The sequence below is a fragment of the Solanum verrucosum genome, unplaced genomic scaffold, assembly GCF_900185275.1.
Source record: "Solanum verrucosum unplaced genomic scaffold, falcon-dt-bn FXZP01000080.1, whole genome shotgun sequence".
NCBI classification, from domain to species: Eukaryota; Viridiplantae; Streptophyta; class Magnoliopsida; order Solanales; family Solanaceae; genus Solanum; species Solanum verrucosum.
Window position 1 is genome coordinate 907,396 of NW_026020097.1, and position 27,538 is coordinate 934,933.

General features: G+C 34.5%; 1 protein-coding gene across 1 annotated transcript; it reads right to left on the reverse strand.

Annotated features, from left to right (window-relative positions):
* Positions 1 to 10,126: 10,126 nt before the first annotated feature.
* LOC125824805 (probable polyamine oxidase 5) lies at positions 10,127 to 11,856 on the reverse strand. Its single transcript, XM_049504150.1, has one exon. The coding sequence runs from the start codon at positions 11,811 to 11,813 to the stop codon at positions 10,257 to 10,259; it is 1,557 nt and encodes a 518-aa protein (XP_049360107.1). The 5' UTR covers positions 11,814 to 11,856; the 3' UTR covers positions 10,127 to 10,256.
* Positions 11,857 to 27,538: the final 15,682 nt, after the last annotated feature.

The window sequence follows — 27,538 nt, forward strand, 5'->3', positions numbered from 1 at the left end:
ACATTCAATGTACTGATGCCAGTTGGCCTGCATCTTCTTATGATGCAGACGTAGGTAACCAGGATCAGCATCCAGCACCTCGTAGATCCAGCTTGAGCATTCAGAGTCTGTTGGTTAGCCTCCTGGCATTCCGGAGGACTCCTTTATTTTCTTTCTAGTCCTTCAGATGTTAGGATGATCGGGGGTCCTGTCCCGACATCCTTCTTTGGTTTAGAGGCTTCGTAGACAGTTAGTAGTCAAACGTCTTTACATTATCATTTCATATGTTAAGACTTGAGTTGCCATTTTGGCCGAGTTAAATGTTGACCATTAAACATTCTGAGTTATTTCACTAAAGTTATTGGAGTAAGTTCATTTGATTATAGTAAAATGTTTAGAGTCTTCCGCTGAGTCAGTAAGCCAGGCCAAGGGTTCGCTTGGGGCCAGCAATGGTCTTCGAGTGCCGGCCATGTCCAAGGTGTAGGCTCGGGGCGTGACAAAAATCTCACACTAGGTTCTTAAACCAGCAGTGTAGAACCAATTGTAATACCCGGATGGATACCAAAAGTAGGGGCACTATCCAATCTACCCAATAACATGACGATCAACTCTGAAGCATCAGAGTGTTATTGGGAACCAAATGAGGCTGAGTTGGTCCCCTCTCCTCGGTCTGTTACTCAATAACTTCATCATGCTCATATATGGGCTCAGGCAATGCTTCTCTAACTCCTGAGTCTCATGCCTCGCCCATGAACTAGGGCTCAAAAAGCAGGTATGGTCTCACCCTCTTAGATACTAGCTCTAGTTCTCACCATCTGCGTAGAGAAAATAGATTAGAGGTATGCAACACTTTATATGAATAATTCACATGAAAGGAATCAAAGTAAAGGAATTTATCATACTAGGTATCTTGTAACCTCTTGAAGATAAGTACGGACGTCTACGTATCAATCTGGAAGAATCTACTATAAACCCTGCTCTTTAACTTATGGAACCGATGAACCTATCACTCTGATATCAATTTGTCATAATCCAAAAGATGATGTCATGATGGCACACACCCCGAGAACCCAAAAATAGTGTGTAAGTAGAAAAAAATAACACATACGAGACTTCTAAAGGGAAGTCAGGCCACAATTACTAAGAAAATAACAAAGAAGTTCCCAAAACCTCATAGCAAGTCTAAAGAGCATCTAATAAATTTCTAGATTCTTAAATACACATCTCAAGTCTTCAAAAGGAAATTAAAGATAGATGGAGATCCAGAAAGCAAGATATCACTACAACTCTAAATGAGAAGAAATCACTAGATCTGGTCAACCACTACAAAGATCACCCTGAGTAGGATCTGCATCAAAAAGATAACAAAAGTAAGGGTGAGTACAATCCACATATACTCAGTAGGTTAGAAAATTGAGTATAAGTAACAAATCAAACTTAAGAAATGAACTATGAAACAATTCCACCTGCACGTAGAAAAGTCCCTACTCCGGCATCGGTGCCACCAATTTATATAATAATGACGCGAATAAAGTAAACACACAAGGGTACATATAATACTCAAATCAACAAATAAGCAAGGTACACAACACAATAAGCTGGCCAATGTTATTCAATGAAATGATGAGATGATGAGATGATGAAATGATGTGGTGGAACCAAGGTCATCGTATAATATGTCGTATACACCTTGCCGAGCTTTAGCTTCCATACAAGGAACCATATCACAGACCGTATACCAATCTCGGAATGTCAATATCTCATCAACTTGCCACTTAGTTCGTGGTCAAGGATAAAAGAGAGGTGTCTCATTTTCTTTCTAAAAGAATGAATTTCTCCATTTTCTCATATTTTCGTGAACAATGATATGCTGAATGAGGATGAATGCATCACAACACATACAACACAAAGGAATTTTCAGTTTATCTTGGATTTTAAATAGCGTAAAGTTCTCAAACTCAACAAATCATGAAACATGTCCTCAAATGATAGGGATAGTGGAGAAATCCATTTGAAATCAGTATTTACCACTTTGAAAACATTTCTTTCATTTTAAGATGCTTCAAAAATCAACTCAAAACTGTAACTCGGTCATCTCAATGTCAATTATAAAATAAGCCACACAACCCTCACTCGGGTAATTACTCAAATATCACAGGTTTTCAGCAATCATTAAAGGTATCGCACACGCCTCAACACAAGCTAAGCATCGCAAATAGGCATCATACGAACTAAACAAGAAGGTCAACACTTACCAACCTCTAAAACTCATACTACATTTCCTTTCACAATTGACTTCCTAAGAAAGATCACTTACTCATCTCAGTCTTAAAAAAGGATAGTCAAACCTACCTCGAAGGCCGGAACATCACTCGAACAACTCTATCGGAGCACTTCCACAACTACAAGATCACCGAAATAATCACGAACTATCAAGAATGGAAAGAGTTTATCAAAAGTTGTCCAATGATACCCATATTGATGGGATTAGGAATCGGGGGTAAAATATTCCAAATATAACTTCAAAAATTGAAAGGGTAAAATTATATTTTAGTCGAAAAACAAGTTCTACGAGCCAAGAGGAATTCATGGTTGACAACCCCATTAAAAACAAGCAAGAATCAAGCTCAAAATAAAAAATTTACTAATTTTCCAACTTTGGAAGAAAAACCACAAAAGCCACATTGTAATCAAGATTTAAAAGAGTTTTCGAAAAATAAAACTTGAAAGAATTGATCAACAATAGTTAAAGGCACTTACCCATATGAATCTGCTCAAGAAATCCCTGAAAAATCTTCTCGCTTAAGCTCTCAAATGAGTGAAAATTGGGAAGAATTCCCAAATAAGAATGATTTAGGTCTGAAAAATGAGGTCCGCAAATGCGGCCCACTAGGCTTCCAAAGGTTTTTGAAAGCCGAAACAGTGTCGCGTTTGTGGAGCATTGTTCACTCGTGAACGTACCCCAACCCTCCACGATCGCGATGCCTCGGACGCCCACCTTCCGCAAATGCACTAGGGGACCCACGAACGCAGTCCCCTTGCACTAGATATCAGAAAACGGGATAGGCAAGGATCAAAGTATCCTATCGGACCCTAAAAAATCGTTCAGAGTTCGATAAAAATAAATTGGATATGCTACGCCACTAAATTTAACATTTCAGACTCAATGGAATAGTAGAATTTCCAAAAAGAGGTCAAATGACATAATTATCCTCCCGAATCACTCTTAAGGCTTAAAACTCAACTTCTCGCCCAAATGCCCAAAACTCAACCAAAGGTCTTGAAAATCTTATAAACCATCTTACTAGCTTGAACTCAACGTTGTGGGAACGATGGAACTGATGAAATCCCCATCCGACGCTTGAAACTCAAAATGTTGATCAAAGCCAACCATACCAAGAATTCTCAACTCCAAAGGGTCAAAATCACCAAGCACACACCCGATCGCATCAGAAGCCACACCATCATTTCTGCAACACAAATTAAGCATGAAGACACTAAGGGAAGGGGAAAATGGTCATTTCATAATTAAAAGTAAATTCACAAGAAATGGGACATTATAATGCATTTCATGATGTTCATAGAAATATTGTGCTTTAGAATTTTTAATTAATTCAATTGAAATATACTAATTTGAAAATCATAAATCAATTTTTTTTCATAATGTTAGTTAAGAATACATGTTTATTAATTAATATATTATCAAAATATAATATATATCTTAAATATTTGATTTAATAACATTTACAAAGTTTCTTATTTGTCTAATATAGATTTTAAATAATTAAATTTTATTTTTAAAATTTGATATAATCTTATGATTGCAATTGTGCATCCAAATAGTGCATGTGTAATTACACTATAATTACATTGTGGCAAACAAATATGTCAGTGTTATTACTAGGTTGTGTAATTACTAGGGTGGTAATTACTACCCTAGTAATTACACAAATTGCAATTATCATGTGACTTTCCAAACATACCCTTAGGGTCTCTTTTGAAAGCCCACCCTGGTAATTGGATCTAGTGTAATTGGTGTAATTACATTGTCTGTCATGTTTGGTTGGACATGTAATTACCTAGTCAGCAGGTAATTAAGTGTAATTGGCAAGGTGTAATTACACTCTCCAATTCATAGGGGGGGACTGTGAATTGCTAGTAATTACATGGTGTAATTACAAGTTGATTACTTTTAATTTTTTCCTTTTATTTTTGTTTTAATTTTTTTCGTTTTAATGTATTTTTAATTTTTATTATTTTAAATTTTTTTTATTTTTACTATTCTAATATTTTCTATAAAATAATTTTTTTATATTATTTATATTTCATTTGCTTCTTATTCTCAGCTTTTACTTCTTGTGATTCCATGTTATTGATTCGATATTTTACATTAAAGCTATTTTTTTTCAAGTTAGACTTGATAGATTATCTTTTTGTCAATTTTTTTATAATTTTATGATATTATATTTATAATATTAAACTTTTTGTCAAACATGCATTTCATAATGTTCATAGAAATTATGTACTTTTAATTTTTATAATTAATTTAATAAAAATATACTAAATTGAAAAATATAAATCAATTATTTTTTATAATATTATCTAATAGCATAGGTTTATTAATTAATATATTTTCAGGAGACAATATATATCTTAAATATTTAATTTAATATTATTTATAAAGGCTCTTGTTTGTCTAATATAAAATTTTAATTTTAAATAATTAATTTTTATTTTTAAAATTCAATATAACCTTATGATTACATTTGTACAACCAAACAGTACACTTGTAATTACACTATGACAAACAAACAGGTCATCATAATTACTAGATTGTGTAATTACTACCCTAGTAATTATAGCAATTCCAATTACCTGGTGGCTTTCCAAATGGACCCTTAATGTTTTCTTTGTCAATTTGTGTGCAAAATAGTAAATTATGATGGAGTATTTCATATGTTATTTTTCCCCCTAATTTGGATTTAACACGAGCTTAAAAAATAGAAAATGGTAATTAAATTTAATTATTTAAAATTGAAGATATACATACAATGTATCAAAATATCATTTAATTTTGTGAGTAGGTAACGATGTCTGCTTGGCATGTAGGGTCATTATAGTTATTTTGTGTGAATTTCTTCATTTTAATTTGTTTGTCTTGTCTTTTTAGTTTTTTATATATTAAAAATTACGTAAGAATATTGTAAATAACAATAATTAAAAGACATAAAAGATCATTTGACTTTTGAAATTCTATCGGTTCCACATAAATTGGAACAAAGAAAGTAACATGTATTATTTGAAAATGACGTAAAAAGTCCTATAAATTTCAATAACTAACCTCTTGAAATATTTTTGAAAACATATATAAAATTTTGCTAACTCAAGAAATTTTATATATATATTTGGGACAAGTAGAATAATATATATTATTTAAAAAATATATTAAAATAATGTTTGACTTTTGAAATTCTATTAGTGCTACATAAATTGGGAAAGAGGAAGTAACATATAGTATTTAAAAATTACACAAGCAATACTATGAATCATAATAATTAATAACTTAAGATATTTAGAAGACATATTAAACATTTGGTTGACTTTCAAAATTATGTCAATCCCACATAAATTAGGATAGATAAAGTAACATATATTATTTGAAAATGACACTAACAGTAATATAAATTACAATAACAACAAATTAAAATATTTTTAAAAATAAGATGACTCTCCAAATTCCATATATGGTCACATAAATTAAGAGAGAAAAAGTAATTTATATTGGGTTCATGCTAGTACGGCCTCCAATGTCTAGTTAATATAATATACAAAAGGTTCCTAAAGACTGATTTTCTTCAAATCATAATAGCAGAAAATATAGATTTTTTAATTTCTCATTCGATGTTCAATACTCATATTAAAGCCCAATTAAATTTAAATTTGAGTCAAAAAAATTTACATTAAAAAAAGTAAAACACTCTGACAAATACATTTTAAAGTAGTACTTATACAAAATGAAAGCTCACTTCATTTGATTCTCAAAAAAAGTAAAATAATGACAATCATACATTTCTTGGAAGTGAGAAAATACCTTTAAAAAAGCCGTATTTTCCCTAGTAATTGCTTGCTAGTCCTCTAGATTCCTATTTATATTTTATTCTTTACTTTATAAAAAAGATAATGTTAAAAGGGGTAGCCCTTCCTTTTACTATCTACCTATTTTAAAAGTAAAATTTGAGATGCCAATATGATAATATTAACTAACATTTTTTTTGTTAAAAGAAGAAACAATGTTCCTCTTGTATGTGCAAATACTTATCTAAGATTTTGTGAATCAAATGATGGGTCATTACATTTTTATTCACCATTAAAAGATTTCATATTTAAATAAAGATGGTTGGCAAAAGATGGAACTGGAAGTTTGATGATCTCATGATGTTTTAAACAAACAAATTAAGGACATAAATTGTGTTTGGTGTGATTTAACTTAAAGAAAACCAATAAATGTACTTAGCTATTAAACAAAATTATACATTTATACTTGTTGGACATTCTTGATTATCTATATATGTGATGTTCCAACTGCAGCATAACTGCTCATGAACAGCACCACATACTTAAATTGATTTACATTTTTATAATTAGTTGCTTGTACATATGAACAACATTTCATGTCACATCCTAAACAAATATGTATTCAAGAAAAGGCCAGAAGGGTTTAAGTACAATATGTATGTCTGCATGATTAATTAATACTTTATAGTTTGTGTCTAATTTGTTGTTGCTTGTTCATGTTTTGTTTTTCAACTTAAAAAAAGAGAGAAGTATTGAAAACACCCCACATTTTCATCATGATTTTTCTTCAAACGAGAAGCTTTGGCTAGTCGTTTACTCACTCTCGATGGTCCATTATTTAATTAGTTCACTTAAGACCGTTCGTGATTCCCACCCGTGAATCACTTCACAAAGGAGCCTATAGATTCTTTCAAGCTATAGGAAATGTGAAGGCGTTAACGGTCTTTTTTGCCTAGCCTGTTGTTGGATAACTTAGATCAAATTATTTGTTTTGTCCCCAAACTATTGACAGTTTTAAAATACCTCTCTACTTGACTAACTAAACATACATACACTCCCATTTTCCACATGACATACCAAGTGGTCTCAAACTCCGGTAGGAACATGAGGCTCTTAATAAAAAGCCGAGAAAAATGTTGAAAACAACCCTAAACTTGGCGAGAATTTAAGAGTGTGCAACTTGCAAGATCGGGAGTGTATTTAAGTTCAGTTAGTCAAGTAAAGAAATATTTTTAAGATTGTCAATAATTTGATGATGAAACTAATAATCCGTGCTAAATTTAAAAGTTTTCAATACTTCTCTCCTTAAAAAGATTAGGCAGGCAAATATTGCTTATTGCTTAAGAAATGAGTACAAAACATGCTTAGTAGTCGATAATACAATGGTTAATTTTGAGGGACCATCATACTAAAACTAACAAATTAAATAGTGCAAAGAGGTAAAGCTATTATTTAGTTGGAGCTTTAGCCAAGTCACAATCATTGTGGATTGGCCCCTTAAAGAGTATTGATTTGTTACACCCTAGGTAAGTAGGGACTAGAGAATTCACCCAATAAAAGAAAATTAAGCATTATTGAAAATGTTAACAAGTAATGATGAGGATGATGATTCAAAGGGTCCAAAGCTATTTGATTATAGCCATTAATCTTTTGTATTTACGATAAAGATGTTGAAGTGAATGGTGATGGTGATAAAAAAAAATATGCACAATCATTAAACGGCTGATTGGAAACCCCATATATACATATATAAAAAAAAGGGCAATTGAATCAATTTCTTTTAGAGCCTGGTTGGGCTACTCTTTTACAATAATAGAGTCTTCATGAACAGATGCCCCCTTTGATTTGACCAATCAATATCTACAACAAGATGATCTACACCAATCCATCTCAAGGAGAATTGACAAAAAGAAGTGAAAATTTGTGCTCATTTTTTTTATAATCCTGAATGGTTAGTTGTGTGTTATTATTAGCCCTTTTAGTCTGCCAGTAGTTTTATGCATGGAAAAGTTGATCAAATCAACAACTATTAATTATCATGTTTTTCTATTTTCTCTATAACAAGTTGTTTTAGTGTAGCAGTTGTTTTCTTTGTAACATTTATTAGCAGTAAGGAGGCTATTCCTTCATTTTCTCATTTCAGTAGTAGTAGGAAGTTATTTCCTTATTAGGTGGGTGGTTAATCCACCAAAGTTGTATTTAAGTTATTTGAATTCAATGAAAAAAATAAGCTGATAATTATTAGTTTTTGAGTACTTCAAACTTAAAGATTCCAAGTTCTCTTAAAGAACCAACACCATAGATGTATAAAGAAAATATTTGATTCCATATTGCAGCGCTCCACAACTAGATCCATATCAGAGGACTGTAACAGTTTGACTGTTTTAAATGAGAATTATGACATCAAAAACTGTTGTGGCTGATTTATTGTGCGATAAACAAGTCAAGGTGCGCACAATATGACCACAATGCAATAATTAAGTTGTATCGATGCTGCATTTTGTTAATGTTTGTTGATAAGTATGCACATGATGGAATTTTATGTGAAAAGATATGACCAATAATGTACCAAAAAATGAGTTGGTACTGTTAGCTCTAATATGTTTCAATCACTACATCAAAAATGATCTTTAGCAGTAATTAATTAATGATAATAGCTTAATTATCTCTAAATATGTATTTTTTAGTGGAAATTAGCACTCTTTATATATGCCCTTAAAGCAATTAACGACATTAAATCTAATGACACTTAACTAATGCTGGTAAAGATTTTAACACTCTTTATTAATGTGTCTATTTATTGCTGCTAAAAGTTATTTTTATTATAGTAAATTAATATATGTATTGTCTTGATGTGCTTTGGAATGGGACCTATCATTTTGGTGTGGGTCTCAACCTAAGAGATCAAGACCCTTCTCCACCACAAACCTTCAGAATCCCTACTTACTGTCTCATTCTTAAGGGCATCCATCAGTTTTTAGCATCAAAACTGAAAAAGAAATATCATTTGTATTTACTATTCCATTCATTTCAATTTATCTGGTGTAGTTTAATCCTTGAATTAGGGATGAAAATGTGGCGGGACAGATGTTGGGTGGGGTGGGTTTAAGGCTACGCGGGGCGGGGTGGTTTAAGACTACACGGGACAGTGTGAGTTGAAGGTTATGCGGGGAGGGGACGGATGTGGAGCAGGTTGAAGTGAGTTTTTTAGAAATTAATGCGGGACGGGGCGGGTTACGGGTCTATGCGATTTTATGCGGGTTCAAACTTAATTTTATTTTTTACATGTTATAAGAGTTGTAGAACATTATTTATTAAGACATTTTTTTAAAGTTACTAAAATATTCAAGATAGTAAATGAAAATGGTTCAATCAAAACTAACACAATTTCTTACATGCTTCCCAATTGACCTCAAAAAAATAAAATTTTAAGTCAATATCTATTAAATTAATATAACTTGATGAAAAAATAAATTTATTTTGATGAATTTTAGTTTTATTATCAAACTAACCTAGAAAAGAAAAATATTAAACAATTTATGTGATGCGGGTTCATGCGAGGTGGGTTTATGCGGGGCGGCTTGAAAATGAAATTGTTATGTGGGGAGGAGCGGGGCGGCTAAAAAATTTTGCAGGTTAAGCTCAACCCGCCCAGCCTCGCACCGCCCCATTGACATCCCTACCCCAAATAAAGACTAGTTTGAAATATTAGAAATTTAAAATTAAATTGTTTTACAAATATAGTTTAACAAACTATTAAGAAAATAGTATCACATAAGCAATAACATATCTCGATAGACGTTCAAAAGATTTGTAAAAGAAAAGTCTCATTAATTGATCATAACCATATCGTGAAAATGCTAAGAATACTTTAACCAGAGAGAAGTATCCTAGCTAGTTGGATATATGCCCGGTTTTATCGGATCCTGTCAATTGACCATATTGAAGGAGACTCCATAAAGATGGACAAAATATGATGAGCTAAAAAGCTAACTAGCTACTTTTTCTTTACCTTTATCTTTCAAATTAATTATAAGTATGCAAAGCATAATCAGCTTTAGTAGAGCAAGAATCAAATAAGAATCTCAAACATATTGAAAGCAATAGAAAATTCAAAAGGAGCTTCTTTAATCACTACATCAGGAAAATAAATTAAAGAAAAATACCTGCCTAGGTTCTATAGACAACAAACATTTTTTTTTTCATATCTCAATACAATGATAGTGTTGAAGAAGCCTATCGGCTTCTCTAATGCCACTAAAGTAAGCACCATGAGTTGTTGAATAGTGTGTTCTATGTGTTGCTTCCCCTGCAAACAGAATTTGAAGTGGCGGAGGTGAAATATTTGAATGAATGCTAGTCTTTTTTGGCAACGGCTCAGCCATGGCATCCAAATCGTCTCCACTAGAATCAATTGCTACATAACTATATGAACCCAAGAAGAGTGGATCATTTCCCCATTGACTCTTTAACACCTTTTCCACTTTAAACATACTTTCTGCATCATCAGAATGTGAGTTTATTAGGAAGCTAGAGATAGTTTTTGAGAACCCATCAATGATCTCCTCATCACCAAGAGATTCCACCTCAAGAGCTTCTTTACCTACAAACCATGATATTAAAACATTTGAGTTGCCATAGATTGGACACAAATTAGCTGTCCTCCTCATCCACCAAGGGATTTTCAGGTTTTGTTCCGACTCATTATGAAACACCATCTGTAGGGAGGGAAACTTTATGCCATCAGGGGTCGGAGTTAGTTTCAAGAATACCTTGTTGACAACACCAAAACCAAGCCTTGTGATTGCTTCTGTTTTGAAACTAGCAAGTGGGGGATTAAACATACCACAATCTTCGCGAATCCCCTGTTTTAAAACACCAAGTGAGACTGTAACTATGACATGATCCGCATACATAATTGATCCATCAGCGAAATGTAGCTTCACTGGTGGCTTATTATTGCCATTTTCAATTTCTAACGACTCATCAGGCTGCCACTCAATCTTTGTGACTTTTCGGCCTAATTGAATCAAACCAGGCGGTAGAACAGAGGCCAAAGATTCAATCACAGATAAATAGCCTCTGGCAATAGTTATTTCTTCTCCAGGAAACATGCAATACTCTTTTTCTGCATTGAAATCTAGCATTTCCAAATCATTAGCTGATGTATAAGTCCTTTGGATACTCTCAAACATGGCAAAAATGCCTTGTTCAAGTGATATTCTTTTTCTCCGTTTATCCAACCCTTTGAATTCATGTTCATGTTCATGTTCATCCCAATAAGCATCAAGACCCCTCCGAAGAAAAGAACCAATACTCATTACATTAGATAATTTAGGTATTTCATTTTCAGTAACTAATTTCCTTTGAGAAATATTCATAAGTTCGTTGAAAAGATTCGAAATGGGCTCAACAAAAGAAGAATCAAGCACATACCCATCTTCAGCTACTGTGATTGCTTCAGTTTCCAAAAGCCCATCCATACACTCCCAGGGCTGCTCAGATTGCAATGAATTTATATCTTGAGCAATTTTGTAAACAGGACTGCCTGCAATTCCATGGATCCAAGTAGCACCCATCTCAATTCTGTCACCACCAAACTCTGATGTGTTAATTCTTCCACCAATTCTATTGCCACCTTCCACAACACACAAATCTAACAAATCTTTACACCCTGCTGTTGTATAAAGTTTGTTAGCAGCTGTCAGACCAGCCATTCCTGCCCCAATTATAACTACTTTTGGTTTCTTGCTAACCATAATTGTATTAGTCAAGAATATTAATGAGAGAAAAAAATATTGTGAGGAGTTTGTGTATGAAAGAATTACTTAACCAAGAATCAAATATATATATACACGAGGCCCCTCCTTTTTTTTTTTGTTTATTTCTCTAATAAAGACATAGCTATACTTTTCTTGCCCATTAATGTGATTGTAGTCAATACCCTAAGCTTTAACACCTCTTTTACTTTTTCTCTGCCGTACTGCCACATGCAAATCCACACTATACATATCGACACATGTATACAACTACTCGTGTGTATTAATTTAAGCATAATACGTAAACGTATTTTCATTTCATATATATGTAATTTAATTTTGGGTGTGCATAATCATATACTTAAACTTGTATAAAGTTGAACAAGTAGACACATGCGTCCTACGTGGCATAATACATGTAGGACACTACGCGTAGGATGCAAATTGCTACGTAGGATGCCACGGAGGATGCAAATTGCTACGTAGGATACCACGTAGGACACATGTGTCAATTTGTTCAACTTTATACAAGTTTAAGTATCTACTTATACACACACCAAAAATTGGAGAACGTAAATGAAAGTCAAGGCCAAGTTAAGTGACATATTTCTGTATTATACCATTAATTTATGTGGGGAAGTTTTATTGTGCATAAATTTTAACAGTGATGAAATTTTTTAAGTAAAATTCTTTTGAAATTTAAAAAGATGCGGTTCTTTTTTTTAATGGATTAAAAAGGAAATTAACACATATTTGGTGTGTGAATAATTTAACATAGATGCTCAACATCGAAAGTGAAAGTTTGAATGAGTTCGACTCTGATATTATGTAAAGATATGGACATATGAGTCTAACTCAACCCTAAAGCTAGTTCAGAAAGTGAGAATTGTCGAGGCCATATTAAAGATATCATCCGTCCGATCTCTTAATCAAACACCCCTCATGCTTAAAGCTGGACATCTGGCACGTGAACAATTTAATACAGAAGGTTCAACATCAAAAATAAGAATTGAAATGAATCTTATTTTGATACCATGTAAAAATATCATACTTAAGCCTAACTTAACCTTAAAAATCATCTCAAAAAATGAAGATTACACATGTCATATTAAAAATACCATTCATCCCTCAAAGGGCCATATAAAGAGAGGGAGTGTATTGTATAATATTGATTCAAGGAGCAAATCCAATAAAAACTTGTAAGATCACCAATAATAGGTTGATGATTCGATCTCACCAACCTCACATGTGAATCAAGTAAAAAAGGCCCACGCAGTAGTGTACGTACAGGCCATTGAATAGTGACGATTAGTCAATGAAAGTCATAGATTTGTTTCAACAATGTAATCATGATCAACTCACAATTCAGATCATATATTACCCAAATTAATGAATATTGTACTTATTTTTGAAGTCATAGTTAAGTGTTCTAGTTTCTGATTGCAGTTAGCATGATTTTTTTTCCCCCAAAGTACGGTAGAGAAAAAAAAGTTCTTCCGGTAATCTTACACGATATTAGATGTCACGTTTAGTCTTACAGTATAATAGAATGTGTATGCGTAAAAATATTTAGTCGGTGCGATACTAATTTAATATTGACGTTATAAAGTTTAAATACAAGACATCTAGACATGTAGGACACTATTCTAATTTTGATGTTTTGGTGTATATAATGGTTTTCTTATCTTTTTGAATGGCTATGGTGGAAGGAAGACACAATGGCCAACATCATATGTAAAGGACGCATCATTTTCTTTCCAACATCATGCATGTGTGTGTAAAGTAAAAGTTATTTTCTTTGTTAGGGTCAAGTTGATAACATACACATATTGTGTTTTAAGTGAAACAGCTCAAAATATTCTTTAACAATATGTTAAGATCAGAAGATTTTATTTGTATTAGCATCCAAACATTAATCTCTAGTGTGTTTGGATGTCCCACGTGTTTTTTTGGAGTATAAGGCGCATTTTGGACTCAAAACATCAAGTGTAATTGCTTTGATTCCACTATCCTTTCCAATATAATGATGTAAATAATTTAGTACAAATTTGAAGAATGGCACTTGCTTAGTGAGAACGCTTTCCTCATCCAACCGATCGGTCGTAGGTTTGAATTGTATAACAGCTAAATAGAAACGTACCCTTCAAGAACGAGAAGGACAATTTTTTTTACGAATGCAATTAATATAGTGTTTTTCCTCTAAATTGCACACCTTCCACAATTATATTTTTATACATACGTCTTTCTATTAAATGCAATATATTCTTTATATATTATAATTAAGACGAAAAGTATTCAACTGTTCTATAGCTCTGCAAATAATTGTATACTTAGAACAATCTATATGAATATATGAAATATATATATGTACTAAATCTCCATCTAATCTTTATTTTCGTAGATTGTATTTTTCTATTATGGGTTGTGAAATAGTTTACGGCACCCAATGCTTTGAATCTTTATCTAAATCTTCATTAAAGGCCGTGCAGATATTGTAAGGAAAGTGGCTTGATTATAAATATGTTATTAAAGTTATAAAAAGGGCTATACAAAGATTAGATGTTTTAAAGGTGACTTTAAAAAGATTAATTATGTTTATTTATCTTTTTGGTCGGGTCTTCTATATTTTCTCCGCAACCTTGATTAATGTTTTTTAATACTAAAGTTGGTCAATTTTACCTTTCTAGCTGTAGCAGTAATTAACTTTTTCAAATTAATATTTGTTTTAGTTTCTACAATCTTTTCTTATTAGTGATGTCTTATATGATGATTAGCAACTATGCAAAAAATCTTTAGTTTCTAGTTTGTACTTGTATTTGTCCAAATTCGAAAAATTAAGAGGTTATTTATTATTTTATATTTAATTAATTCATGAAATATTTATAAAGGATCAAATTCAAATCATCTTAATTCGAGAAATATGTCAACGACCCTCGAATTACAAAGATCAAGCCCAAATCATCCTAGTTCGAGAGTGTCACGACCCAGACCATCGTGATTGGCACCCACACTAACCCTCCGGTGGGAGAACCATTACTACAACCCAACTAACCATAAGACTAAGCATTTAAAGATACAAAAGCAGGTTTAAATGCAGAATTAAAGTAGAGTTCACATAAACTCCAAAAGAACAAACAAACATTGCGGAAATTATTCCCTAGAACCTGAAAGTCAATGTACCAAAACTATAACAAGGAACCATAGTCTAAAGAAATAGGTACAATCCAAACTAAACATGAGAATTATCTAAAGAACTAGTCTAAGTCCGAAGAAATGAACTACACAAAAGGAGAACTCAAGGCAGTCCGGAAGAACTGGCTCACTATTGAATTCGATGACGATCACTGATCTTCTAAACGAGGTCTGTCAGTACCGCCTGAAGATGCCCTGTACTCAACAAAGAAAGAGTAAGTACAGTATCAGTACACAACCACAGTGTACTGGTAAGATCACACGGCTATCCCACTAAGTGCAATATAAGCAAGAAATTACAACATCATAAACATGCATACACCAAACACATACAATGTCAATATGATTTCAGGATCAACGTACAATCCCACCTTCTCAACAATACACATATGTATAACAAGTCATTGGTCCTCTCATGGAACGCAAACCGTTAGTGTACCGAATCGTGGCACCCGTTCCAAGTTAGTGTATCGGATCGTGACACCCGTTCTAATATTTATGTCGGTACGTGACATCAGATCCCAGTTAGTGTGTCGGAACGTGACACCCTCTCCATTCAACATACCACAATCACAATCACAATATACATTCTCACAATCATACAATTAAGAGGTGATTAATGGCATATAATTATTCGTTCATACTTATTTACAATTAGTGTGATCAATAATGCAACATTTGCATACATACATACAATATAATGAAGCAAGTACAAACATATATCACACAACATGAAATCACAACCATCACCTACCTCGAACAAAACTTAAATCCCCTAAGAAACTTGATTCTTCCCTTTTGGGATTCTTTTCATTTGTTCTTGGTCTACAAACAATCATAATAATGCGAGGATCAATAAACAGGACCTAATTACCCGAATTATAATCAATAACATCAACCCTAGGTCAAACCCTTGATCCCCATACCCAGATTAGGGATTTTTCCACCATAAATTCCAAATCAACACCCTCCCCCATCGATAATTCCCCAAGATACTAAGTTCTACGGATCAAAAAATGGATTTGGGAAGTGAAAACCTTACCGTTAGCCTCAAGAATGGTGGAAAACTATCAAGAAAACACATGGGTACGTTCCTTAGCTCTCAAAGTAGAAACTTGCAGAATAAAACGTTTTTGGGGTTTATTTCTGACTTAAGTCACGACTGGCCCGCTATGACGAGATAAATTCCCCCATGGCGGCTTCCCTGGAGACAGAACGTCATAATTAGAGTCTCAAACCCCCATTTCACAACACACCTTCATCCCATGACACTCAGAAAATACCCATTCACGCTAAGATCAGTTTCAGAAGTTCTACTCGCCCGAATTTGATTCCATAAAGTCGTATGGATTCCTTAACATCTTAGCTATCTACTCATATGATCAAATTCCTAATTTAATCTCCCAATCGTTACCAGATTTTCGTAGACTCACATGACTCCGATTTTGTCCAAATCTGGACTAGGCTAGGAAATCAATTCTTTTCCCATTGGCTTTTCCCTAACGACGGAATCAGGTCTTTACAAGAGATACCAATTTACCCATAACTCGTCCCCGAGTGATCAATTAGAAAAGACTGGTTAAAGTAAGGGTAGAGTAGTACCTGAATCACTGAACAACTGGGGATACTTATCCCGCATGTCCTTAGCTTTCGGACAACGCGATCAAGAATTTCCATGGGTTTTTTCTCATACAGAAGGTCTTGTTTGACGAAACTAAGTCTCACTTTATGATATAATCTCCGTCCCCAAACCAACCAATTGAATACCTACACATCCTCCCATACAATGCCTTAATGAAGTCATCACAATACTCGAGTGATAATTATTGTTGTATGTACACTTAAATAACTACAAAGCTATTCCCAATAACCACCAAAGTTGATCGTACACATGTCTGCAACATGTTATCAAGGACTTGACACAACCATCAGGACAAATTCTTTCTCATATAAGCATGATAAAATTCTAAATCAATACTCGCTACAATTAGAGGTGGCCCTGAACCAACCAACACACACTCATAATACCCAACCAATCATAGTTCTTTTCAGCATCTCCATCTCACAACACAAATTTCCACGAGCTTAAGTTATAAAAAATTGATCTTTAGACATCAGATACTCATCGAGGGATACGTCCAAGCATACAAACCCTCCAACAACACTATCGAAATGCTAGATTTAGTAATTGTAGATTATCTCTTAAGAATAATAGAATTGGACCCAATGATCCCCACATTCAACCACACATAATCAATACATGATGTCAACGAATAGATGAATATTAAGACTGTCGGAGAACCACAATTACACATGGTAGCTCTTCTATAAATTCTCATAAGCAAGGTGGTACATGTAGAACCACTGAAATACTTTAACAACTCCGAGACGACACCAAATATGTCCTCTAAAATAACCAAATATTCCCTATCATCCCACTCAACCAAGATAATATCGCAGGATTGATACCCCTGATCCACCATTAGGGATCCACCCATAAAAGTGAAAACCCACGTGATCATAGCTAGTGAAACATACTCACCACCGTGTACCAAACGAAATAGATGGTCACGTTAATTTTTTTACGAAATAACACTAAAGGCTTTTTCTCTAAATAGTCAATACCAGTCCTTTCCATTGAGTTGACTCCACACACTCTTCACATCATTCCACTGAAGTCCACACTCTCAATACTAACAACCATCATGAACACTCCGACCATTTACCTTATTATAAACCAACACTTTTAAATGAAAACCTTTCTTAGGTACTTAACAATCAACAATAATAAATTTTTCAACTCCACCCAGGTGTAAGTCCTTTCAAATACTCAATATCGGATACAATTGATCGTTTCTCACATTGCCAATTCATACCTTGACAAAATATATCACCACGAATGTAAACTTACAATGAAAAATATGAATTGTAAATTCAACCGTATAACACAATTCCCTTATCTATCGACATTAGCTTGTACCTTGAAATTTTTTAGGAATTCATGGATCTTCGCTTATCATTGATCGCATCTCCATCGATCTTACAATATCCTTCGCTAAAAATTTAATCGTACTAATTACTAAACTCAAAAACAAAACAAAGCACTTATCATCACACTCGAGCTAATGTCTGTACACTCCTTTCTCAAGTCTTTTCCAATAGCTTTTAACCAATCTGATGGACCCATGACACTATTACCATAGCCACAACAAATCAAATGAAATAATACGTCTCTAGACCCAATTATCTACCCCTCTGAAGATACCTCTTTAGCCTTTGAAATCAAATAAAATATTCTTTCTCTCGCCTCTCTCTAAAGGTTGTACTACATCCCACTAATTTTTTTCTTCATTATGACTCTAGCTGTTTCAAATTCTATTCGAGTGGTGTGCCACTATCTCTTAAAACTTTTCATACAACCACGTTACTCACCAAAGGTTAGGAACCCACAACCTTAGATACTTGCGAGTCGTAATTACTACATAAACTTTGCTTAACCACAATCTTATTATGTAGTTGCATCCCATCACAAACTGTTATTACCATTATGCTCGGTCAGCCTGGACTATCACTACGAAGTCAACCTTTTCATCAACACGACGCCTCAAACTCAGGTAAACTCATCAAATTCAAAGGACTAACCAAATTTTTCTACGCACTTACTTACTAAAATCTTCAATTTCCTTCACCCAAGTATACTCAATGGAACTTTCTTTATCCATAAGCTTGTCATTCCTATATCAATCCACCCCTTTATGGCTTAAGATAAAATCACCAGTCTCATACTACCATGCTTCTTCTTAACAAACAAGACAGGAGCACCCCATGGGGAAACACTAGGACGGATGAAACCTTTATCAAGAAGCTCCTGGATTTGAGCCTTAAGCTCTCTCAATTCTACTGGAGCCATGTGATAATGAGGAATGGGGATGGGGCGAGTGCCAGGTTCCAAGTCAATGCAGAATCTATCGATCCGGAGGCATACTAGGAAAATCAGTAGGAAACACTTCTCTAAATTCTGACACCACAAAAATAGACTCAATAGAGGGAGACTTAAACTCATCATCCCAAATATGAGCTAAATAAGCCAAACAACCCTTCCCCACTAGTTTCCTAGACCGCACGAAATATATGATCTTAGCTGGCTTAGGCTTGTACACCCCTTCCTACTCTAACCTTTCCCTACCCGGGATCTCTAGAGTTACTGACTTAGTATTACAATTAAGCTCGATATAATTAAGGTACAACCAAATCATGCATAAGATTATATCAAGTTAGTCATATCCAGCATAGTCAAATCAACCCAAGTCTGAAAATCCATAAATACACAAGACAAACACGATATACATGGGTGACTATGACAAACTCTCCAACTGGGGTGAAAACATGGATGGCGCATCAAGTACATCACAAAACACATCAAATCCAAAGGCAAACTGAACGGACACATATGAACAAGTAGAACCCGTATTCAAACAAACAGCAGTCATCCAGTCACATATAAGAATAGTACATGTGATCACTGCATCTGACGCCTCAACCTCGATCTTTCCTGGAAAGGCATAAAACTGAGCCCTGTCATCTTAACAGGCAACCTCCTTGCCTGGCTGCACTACTCCTCTACCTGCATTACCATTTCCCCGGCCACCACGACCTTGCTGATTTCCTCCTCATATGCCTAGGTTATTCACAATTATAACACACTTAATAACTTAACTAAGTAAGCATTATTGCTACTGTAGTAGTCGTATCATTACTCTCTTTGATATACAATCAATCTAGGAAATCATAGTATAGCTTCTAACCTCAATTGGCATAACTTAATTTCATCATTCGCTAAACAACCCATACATGTTATGACAACAATACTAAATGCATTTTCCAAAGTAATGGTGTTCATTATCTAGCCGTCCCTTACCTAAACTTCTTGAATGTTGTCACCTATAAACTTGAATCTCCAAATCTGACCTTAATCCCTTCACAAGCGACGATAGTAGCTAGCGAGCCCCACACAACTCTTAAATTCAATCACAGAGTTAGGTTTGACCCAATTCTGGATTCCTTCAATCTTTTGGGGATCTATCATTACCCCTTCCCTTTACATGCCCCAAAAAGGCAACTGAAGTCAACCCATAATTCACACTTAGAAAATTTCACATACAACTTTTGTTTCCCAAGAACACCCAGAATAATACGAAGATGGTCGGCATGCTCTTCCTCACTTTTCGAATAAACCAAAATGTCATCAATAAATATTATAACAAATGAATCAAGAAATGGTTTGAACACACCATTCATCAAACTCTTGAAAGATGCATGAGCATTTTTCAACCCAAACGACATAACTAGAAACTCATAGTGCCCATAGAGGGTCCTAAATGCCATTTTTGGTATATCCTCAGGCATAATCTTTAACTGATGATAGCCAGTCCTTAGATCAATCTTAGAGAAAACTGATGCACCCTACAACTGGTCAAAAGATCATCTATCCGAGGCAGCAGATACTTGTTCCGACTGATGTCCCTATTCAAATGTCGGTAGTCTATACACATCTTCTCTTGCTAGTGATGGTGTTACCACTTTTGTTGCTCTAGTTCGGACCATAGAGTGAAGGAGGAAAGATACCAATTTGTATCACCTAGATTCCAATTTGATTCAAGTCATAGCACGAAGGAGTAGAAAGAAGAGAGTTTTCTCTAAAGTCCTATAGCCTCTCGAAGAAAGTACAGACGTCTTCGTACCGTTTCACAAGACTCTACTAGACTTGTTTAGTTACAATAAGATCAACGAACCTAGGGCTCTGATATCAACTTTGTCACTATCCATACCATTGTGATTGGCACCCATACTAATTCACTGGAGGGAGAACCATTACTACAACCCAACTAACCATAAAACTAAGCATTTAAAGATACAAAAGCAAGTTTAAATGTAGAATTAAAGTAGAGTTCCCATAAACTCAAAAAGACCTAACAAACATTGCAGGAATTATTCCCTAGAACCTGAAAGTCAATGTAGCAAAACTCTAACAAGGAACCATAGTCTAAAGAAATGGGTATAACCCAAACTAAACAGGAGAATTATCTAAAGAACAAGTCTAAGTTCGAAGATATGGACTAAACAAAAGGAGAACTCAAGGCAACCCGAAAGAATTGGCTCACCTTTGAATTCAATGACGATCACTGATCTTCTAAATGAAGTCTGTCAGTAGCCGCTTGAAGATGCCATATTCTCAACAAAGAAAGAGCAAGTGCAGTATCAGTACACAACCACAATGTACTGGTAGAATCACACGATTATCCCACTAAGTGCAATATAAAGAAGTAATTACAACATCAGAAATATGCATACACCAAACATATACAATATTAATATTATTTCAAGATCAATGTGCAATTCCACCTTCTCAATAATATGCATATCTATAATAAGTCATTGGTCCTCTCATGGAACCCAAACCCAAACAGTTAGTGTACCAGATCGTGGCACCCGTTCCAAGTTACTATGTCGGATCGTGACACCTGTTCTAATATTTATGTCGGTACATGACATCCAATCCCAGTTAGTGTGTCAGAACATGACACCCACTCCATTCAACATACCACAATCAAAATCACAATGTACATTCTCCTAATTAAGAGGTAATTAATGGCATATTGTTATTCATTCATAATCATTTAGAATTAGTGTGATCAATAATGCAACATTCACGTACATACATAAAATATAATGAAGCAAGTACAAACATATATCACATAACATGAAATCACAATCATCACCTACCTCAAACAAAGCTTGAATCCCATAAGAAACTTGATTCTTTCCTTTATGGATTATTTCCGCTTGTTCTTGGTCTACAAACAATCATAATAATGCGAGGATTTATAAACAAGACCTAATTAACCAGATTATAATCAATAACATTAACCCTATGTCAAACCATTAATCCCCATACCTAGATTAGCACCTTTTCCACCATAAATTCTAGATCAACACCCTCCTCAATCGATAATTACCCAAGAAACTAAGTTATACAGATTGAAAAATGGATTTAGGGAGTGAAAACCTTACCTTTAGCCTCAAGAATGGTGGAAAGGTGTCAAGAAAACACCAGGGGTCGTTCCTTAGTTGTCAAAGTTGAAACTTGCAGAATAAAACGTTTTTGGGGTTTATTTATGACTTAAGTTGCGACTGGCCCGCTATGACGGCCCCCAACCCGCCATAACAGACTTTTCCTGGCGGGATAAATTCCACACTGACGGATTGCACGGAGATAGGACGTCGTAATTAGAGTCTCAAACACACATTTCACAACAGAACTTCATCCCATGACACTCATAAACTACTCGTTCACACTAAGATCAGTTTTGCGAGTTCTATTCGCCTGAATTTGATTTCATAAAGTCGTACGATTTCCTTAACGTCTTAGCTATCTACTCATATGATCAAATTCCTAATTTAATCTCCCAATCTTTACCAGATTCCCCTAGACTGACATAACTCCGATTTTGTCCAAATCTGGACTAGGCTAATAAATCCCACGTTACTACCAAAAAGTTTTCTGGCCCCAATTCTTTCCCCATTGGCTTTTTCCTAATGACGGAATCAGGTCATTACAGATAAATACGCCACTAATGGCGCTTGAATTATGAAAATCAAGTCCAAATCATCCAACTTCAGGAAATATTTCAAATCTTGAACAAAATAGTTCTTTTTTTGTATTCTATTATTTCTCAAAGGAGGCATGCACATGAATATATAACTGCTACTAAGTTATAATATATGGAAAGAATTAATATCTTCCTATTTTATAAAGATTACAGAATCAAGGCCTAAAATATCTCTACACTCCCCCTCAAGTTGGTGCATGGATGTCGAACATGCCCAACTTGCTCTTTAACTTTGAGAACATTTTACTCGAAACTGCTTTAGTAAGAAGATCAGTCAATTGGTCCTCCGATCAAATCTTGGGTGATTCTAGTATCTTTCCATCCAACTTTTCCTTGATGAAAAATCTGTCTCCCTCTACATGTTTGGTACAATTGTGTTGTACCGGATTATGTGCAATATCATGTGCAGCCTTATTATCACAATATAGTTGGATTGGTGCCTTAGGTGGATAACCCAAATCTGTTAAGAGAAGTCTCAAACATAATGCTTCACATATTTCAAGTGTCATTCCTCTGAATTTTGCCTCCGCACTTGAGCGAGCAACAACATTTTGGCTTTTGCTTCTCCATGTTACAAGATTTCCTCCCACAAAAGTGAAATATTTTGAAGTAGACCGTCTATCATCAATATTTTCAGCCCAGTCAACATCCGTATATACATTTGTGACTAGAGGATCTACACATTTTGTGAACAAAATTCCATTTGCTGGAGCAGACTTCAAATATTTCAAGATGAACATAATTGTATTCATATGTTTCTCTTCAGGATTATGCATAAATTGACTTACCACACATAAAGAATATGCATGGTCTGGTCTTGTGTGTGCTAAGTACATCAATCTTCCTACAAGTCTCTGGTATCTTCCTTTATCCATTGGAATTTGATTAGGTTCAACACTTAATTTGAGGCCTTCTTCAATAGGTGTATCAACTGGTTGCTATCATGCCAGTTTCCTTTAACAAATCTAAATTATATTTTCTTTAGGATAAGAAAATTCATTTAGATGATTTCGACACTTCAATTCCAAAGAAAAACTTTAATGGAGCAAGGTCTTTCATCTCAAATTAATTAGACATGTAGCTTTTGAGAGCTTTCCTTTCTTCAGGGTCATTTCTAGTCATCAACATATACAATAAGGACAATAATTTACCTTGTTGTATCTTCAAGAAAAAAGTGTCATCGGTGTTGCTTTGAGTATAGCCAAATGCCTTCATAGATTTGATGAATTTTCCAAACCATGCTCTTGGTGATTGTTTCAGTCCATAAAGTGATTTCTTTAATCTGCATACTTTATAATCATGTGATCTCGGTATCTTGTACCCTGGAGGATAGTCCATATAGACTTCTTCAGACAAATCACCATGTAGAAAAACATTTTTCACATCAAATTATTGTAGTGGCCAATCAAAATTTACAGCCAAGAATAATAGCACTCAAATTGTATTGATTTTTTGCAACAGGTACAAATGTTTCTCTGTAGTCGATTCCATTGGTCTAAGTATATCCCTTAGCCACCAACTCACTTTGAATCTTTATAACATACCATCTGTTTTGTAGTTGACTGTATACAACCATCGACATCCAACCATTTTCTTTCCTGGTGGACAATCAACAAGTTTTCATGTATCATTTTTTTCAAGTATTTCATCTCTTCATCCATTGCTTCTTTCCACCTGGGATCAGTTAAGGCTTCCTGCACATTGTCAGGAATAGATACAATAGATAATTGATTTACAAATGACTTATTTGATTCCGAAAAATGATATGGCTCAATGGGTATCTAGTATTACTAGAAATTTTTGGTTCATAGATGAGTTTAGGAATACCTCTATTGTGTCGTGGTGGTAGTTGTTTAACTGATGTTTTGGGTACAAAATCAGAAACATCCTGAGTTGGTGAAAATTGATTTGGTACATCAATTGCTTGTTGGGTGAGGGGTTCATGTGATATTGGACTAACTTCTTCAATTTCTTGATTTCCAGTTGCACCCAAATCTTCTTCTTCAACTTCCTGATTTTCAGCAATATCCAAATCTGATTCTACCATATTTTGGATATGTCCCATTTCTTGATGTTCACCACCACATAAACTTGATTCATCTACAACCTGGTTACTAGGTGCAAAAAGTATCAATTTTTCATAATTTAGAGACAAAATATCCTTCATGTCCTCTCTTTGGAGTTTTATTTCATTAGAAAAATACATAGGCTCTTCATGAAAAATAACATCCATTGTAACAAACATTCGTTGATTTGGAGGATAAAAACATTTGTACCCTTTTTGATGAGTAGCATATCTAAAAAAACACACCGCAATGCACGAGGGGATAGCTTGTTGCGTTGATGCTTATGAAGATGTAGAATGCTACACAACCAAAAACATGAGGAGTCAAATTTGGGACTGCCAGTGCAATTACCGCTTCAGCAAGAGCATGAGATGGTAGTCTAAAGTTAATTCTTCTAGAAGACACTAGATTAATTAAATATGTTGTACAAGAGAGTGCTTCTCCCAAATAATATTGTGGCAGATGAGCTTCAATCAATAGAGCACGAACAACTTCTAACAAATGACGATTTTTTTTCTCTCGGCTACCCCATTTTGTTGGGGTGTATTGGGACAAGTAGTTTGATGAGCAATTCCATATGCTTCTAAATATCGCTTAAGTTCATAGTTGGAATACTCTCCTCCATTGTCACTACGTAGAACTCTTACTTGGGCATTATATTGAGTGCAAATCATTTTATGAAACTTTTGAAGCAACAAATTCACTTCATTTTTGAGCTTCATCAAACACACCCAAGTCATTCTAGTACAATCGTTTATAAAAGTAACAAATCAATGTGATCCACCTAACGCATTCACCTTGGATAGACCCCAAGCATCTGAATGTATAATCATAAAAGGAATTTAATTTTTATTCATTCTTGGTGAAAAAGATACACGGTGACTCTTTGAAAGTTCACATACATCACAATAGAAATCAGAAATGTCAAATTTTATAAATAACTTAGGAAATAATTTATTAAGATATCCAAAAGAAGCATGTCCCAATCATCGGTGTCATAGCCAAACATCATATTTTCTTTTTTTTTCCTCACAACTTAACATATCAACTAATAATGCTTGGCGAAACAGATTAGAACTTTTGACTCCAAATTCAAGTAATAGAACCTCTCTCGTCTAGTACCAACAATTCATCTTCTTCGTCTGGATGTCCTTAAACACACAATAGTCATGCCAAAACATCACAACACGAGATAGAGTAGTGGTAATTTGAGAAACAGACAAAAAATTACAATCCAATGATGGAACTACCAAGACACTGTCTAAATTTAAATTATTAATGAGAGATAAGGATCCTTCCCCAATGATAGATGCCGAAGAACCATTAGTGGTGGAAATATACTTTTGTGACGAGGGTTTAAGGGATGGAACTTTTCTAGAATCAAATGTCATGTGATGCATAACTTTGGAATCAATAAGCCATGTACTATTAGAAACAAGTCTAGATGAATTCAAAGCCTTACCATTGTTACCTCTCGTTGCTACCAAGGTTGTGGATAGCCTAATAACATCTTCCTTGGCATTTGTTTCTACAATTGCAATAGTGGAACTCTTGCTTGCATTTTTCCTTCTTGAATCATGATTATGATCCCACCGGTCTGGATATCCCACAACTTCAAAACAAGAATCTTTTGTGTGCTTTGGTTGGTCACAATGAGTACACTTATAAGTGGACTTGTTGATACCCTTAGACCTTATTAAATTTGGTTGATTTTGAGAGAACCAATTTTCACTAGATCTTTATTTTCTCACCATGACTGCTGCTTATGATTTTTCAAGTTCTCCATTCACTGTCGCATGACAGACAGATTCACGATGAACCATTGAGTAACATGATGAGTCCGAGATTTGGACTCATTTGAGGTTTTATTTATATATATTTAGTTTCCTCAAATGCTTAATTTGTACCATAAACGGATGTTAAAACATTAATTTTCAGGTATATGGATTGAGGAACAAAGCAAGGACACTAACAGGAAAAAAAGGAACATATCAAACTGAAGAAATGAAGAAAGGCGAGCCTGAGGATCGCCAAGAGCATTTGGTGAATCGCTGAGTGGCTAAGTTGACCGCCTAAAGTTCCAGTGTGCCAGCCCTGAGGGAAGAAACCAAGTCGGTGAATCACCGAGTAGTTCCGCGATGCAAAGAGAGATCGCCCAAAATTACAGGACTTGAGGATGCTGAATACCAAAGCAAAAAGGTGATAGAAGAGAGCATTGGGCGGTTCATCGAGTGGTTCGGCGAACTCGACATGCTTCGCCTAATGGCCCTTCGTGGCTTATTTTTGGCAACTATAAATTATATTTTAAACATTTAACTCGTATCGATTTTTAGTCTAGAACAATTTTCTATTGAGTTTTGATAGTTTCTTAGTAGACTTGAAAAGCTCGTTGAGACTCAAGTTGGAGATTTGGCAAGTGGGTTTCAAATTTTCTGCAAATTAAAGCATTGTAAAGGCTTAATTACTCTTACTAGTTGATGGTTGATCGATTTGGTAACCATTTTTATCTTTTTATGATGTTTGGCTAAAACCCCAATTCTTGGGTTGTGATCATGTGATTATGGGTTGAATTAGTTTATGGGTATTGTTAATTACAAGTTTAAATACTATATTAAACTGGGTTTAATCATTAGCTGAGGTTTAATTTATGAATTGTAGTGGCAAATGCAGTTCTAATTTGTGTTCTTAGCTTGCTTGAGAGAGAGGTTTTTGAACCAAAGCTTTTGATTAATGGTTTGTAGGTATTGGGTTGATTTGGTTTCAACTTGAGAGAGTGAATCCTAAACCCAATCGTACC

Excerpts from the sequence above, each read along its gene's own strand:
- LOC125824805 (XM_049504150.1), bottom strand. The coding sequence starts at position 11,813 with ATGGTTAGCAAGAAACCAAAAGTAGTTATAATTGGGGCAGGAATGGCT.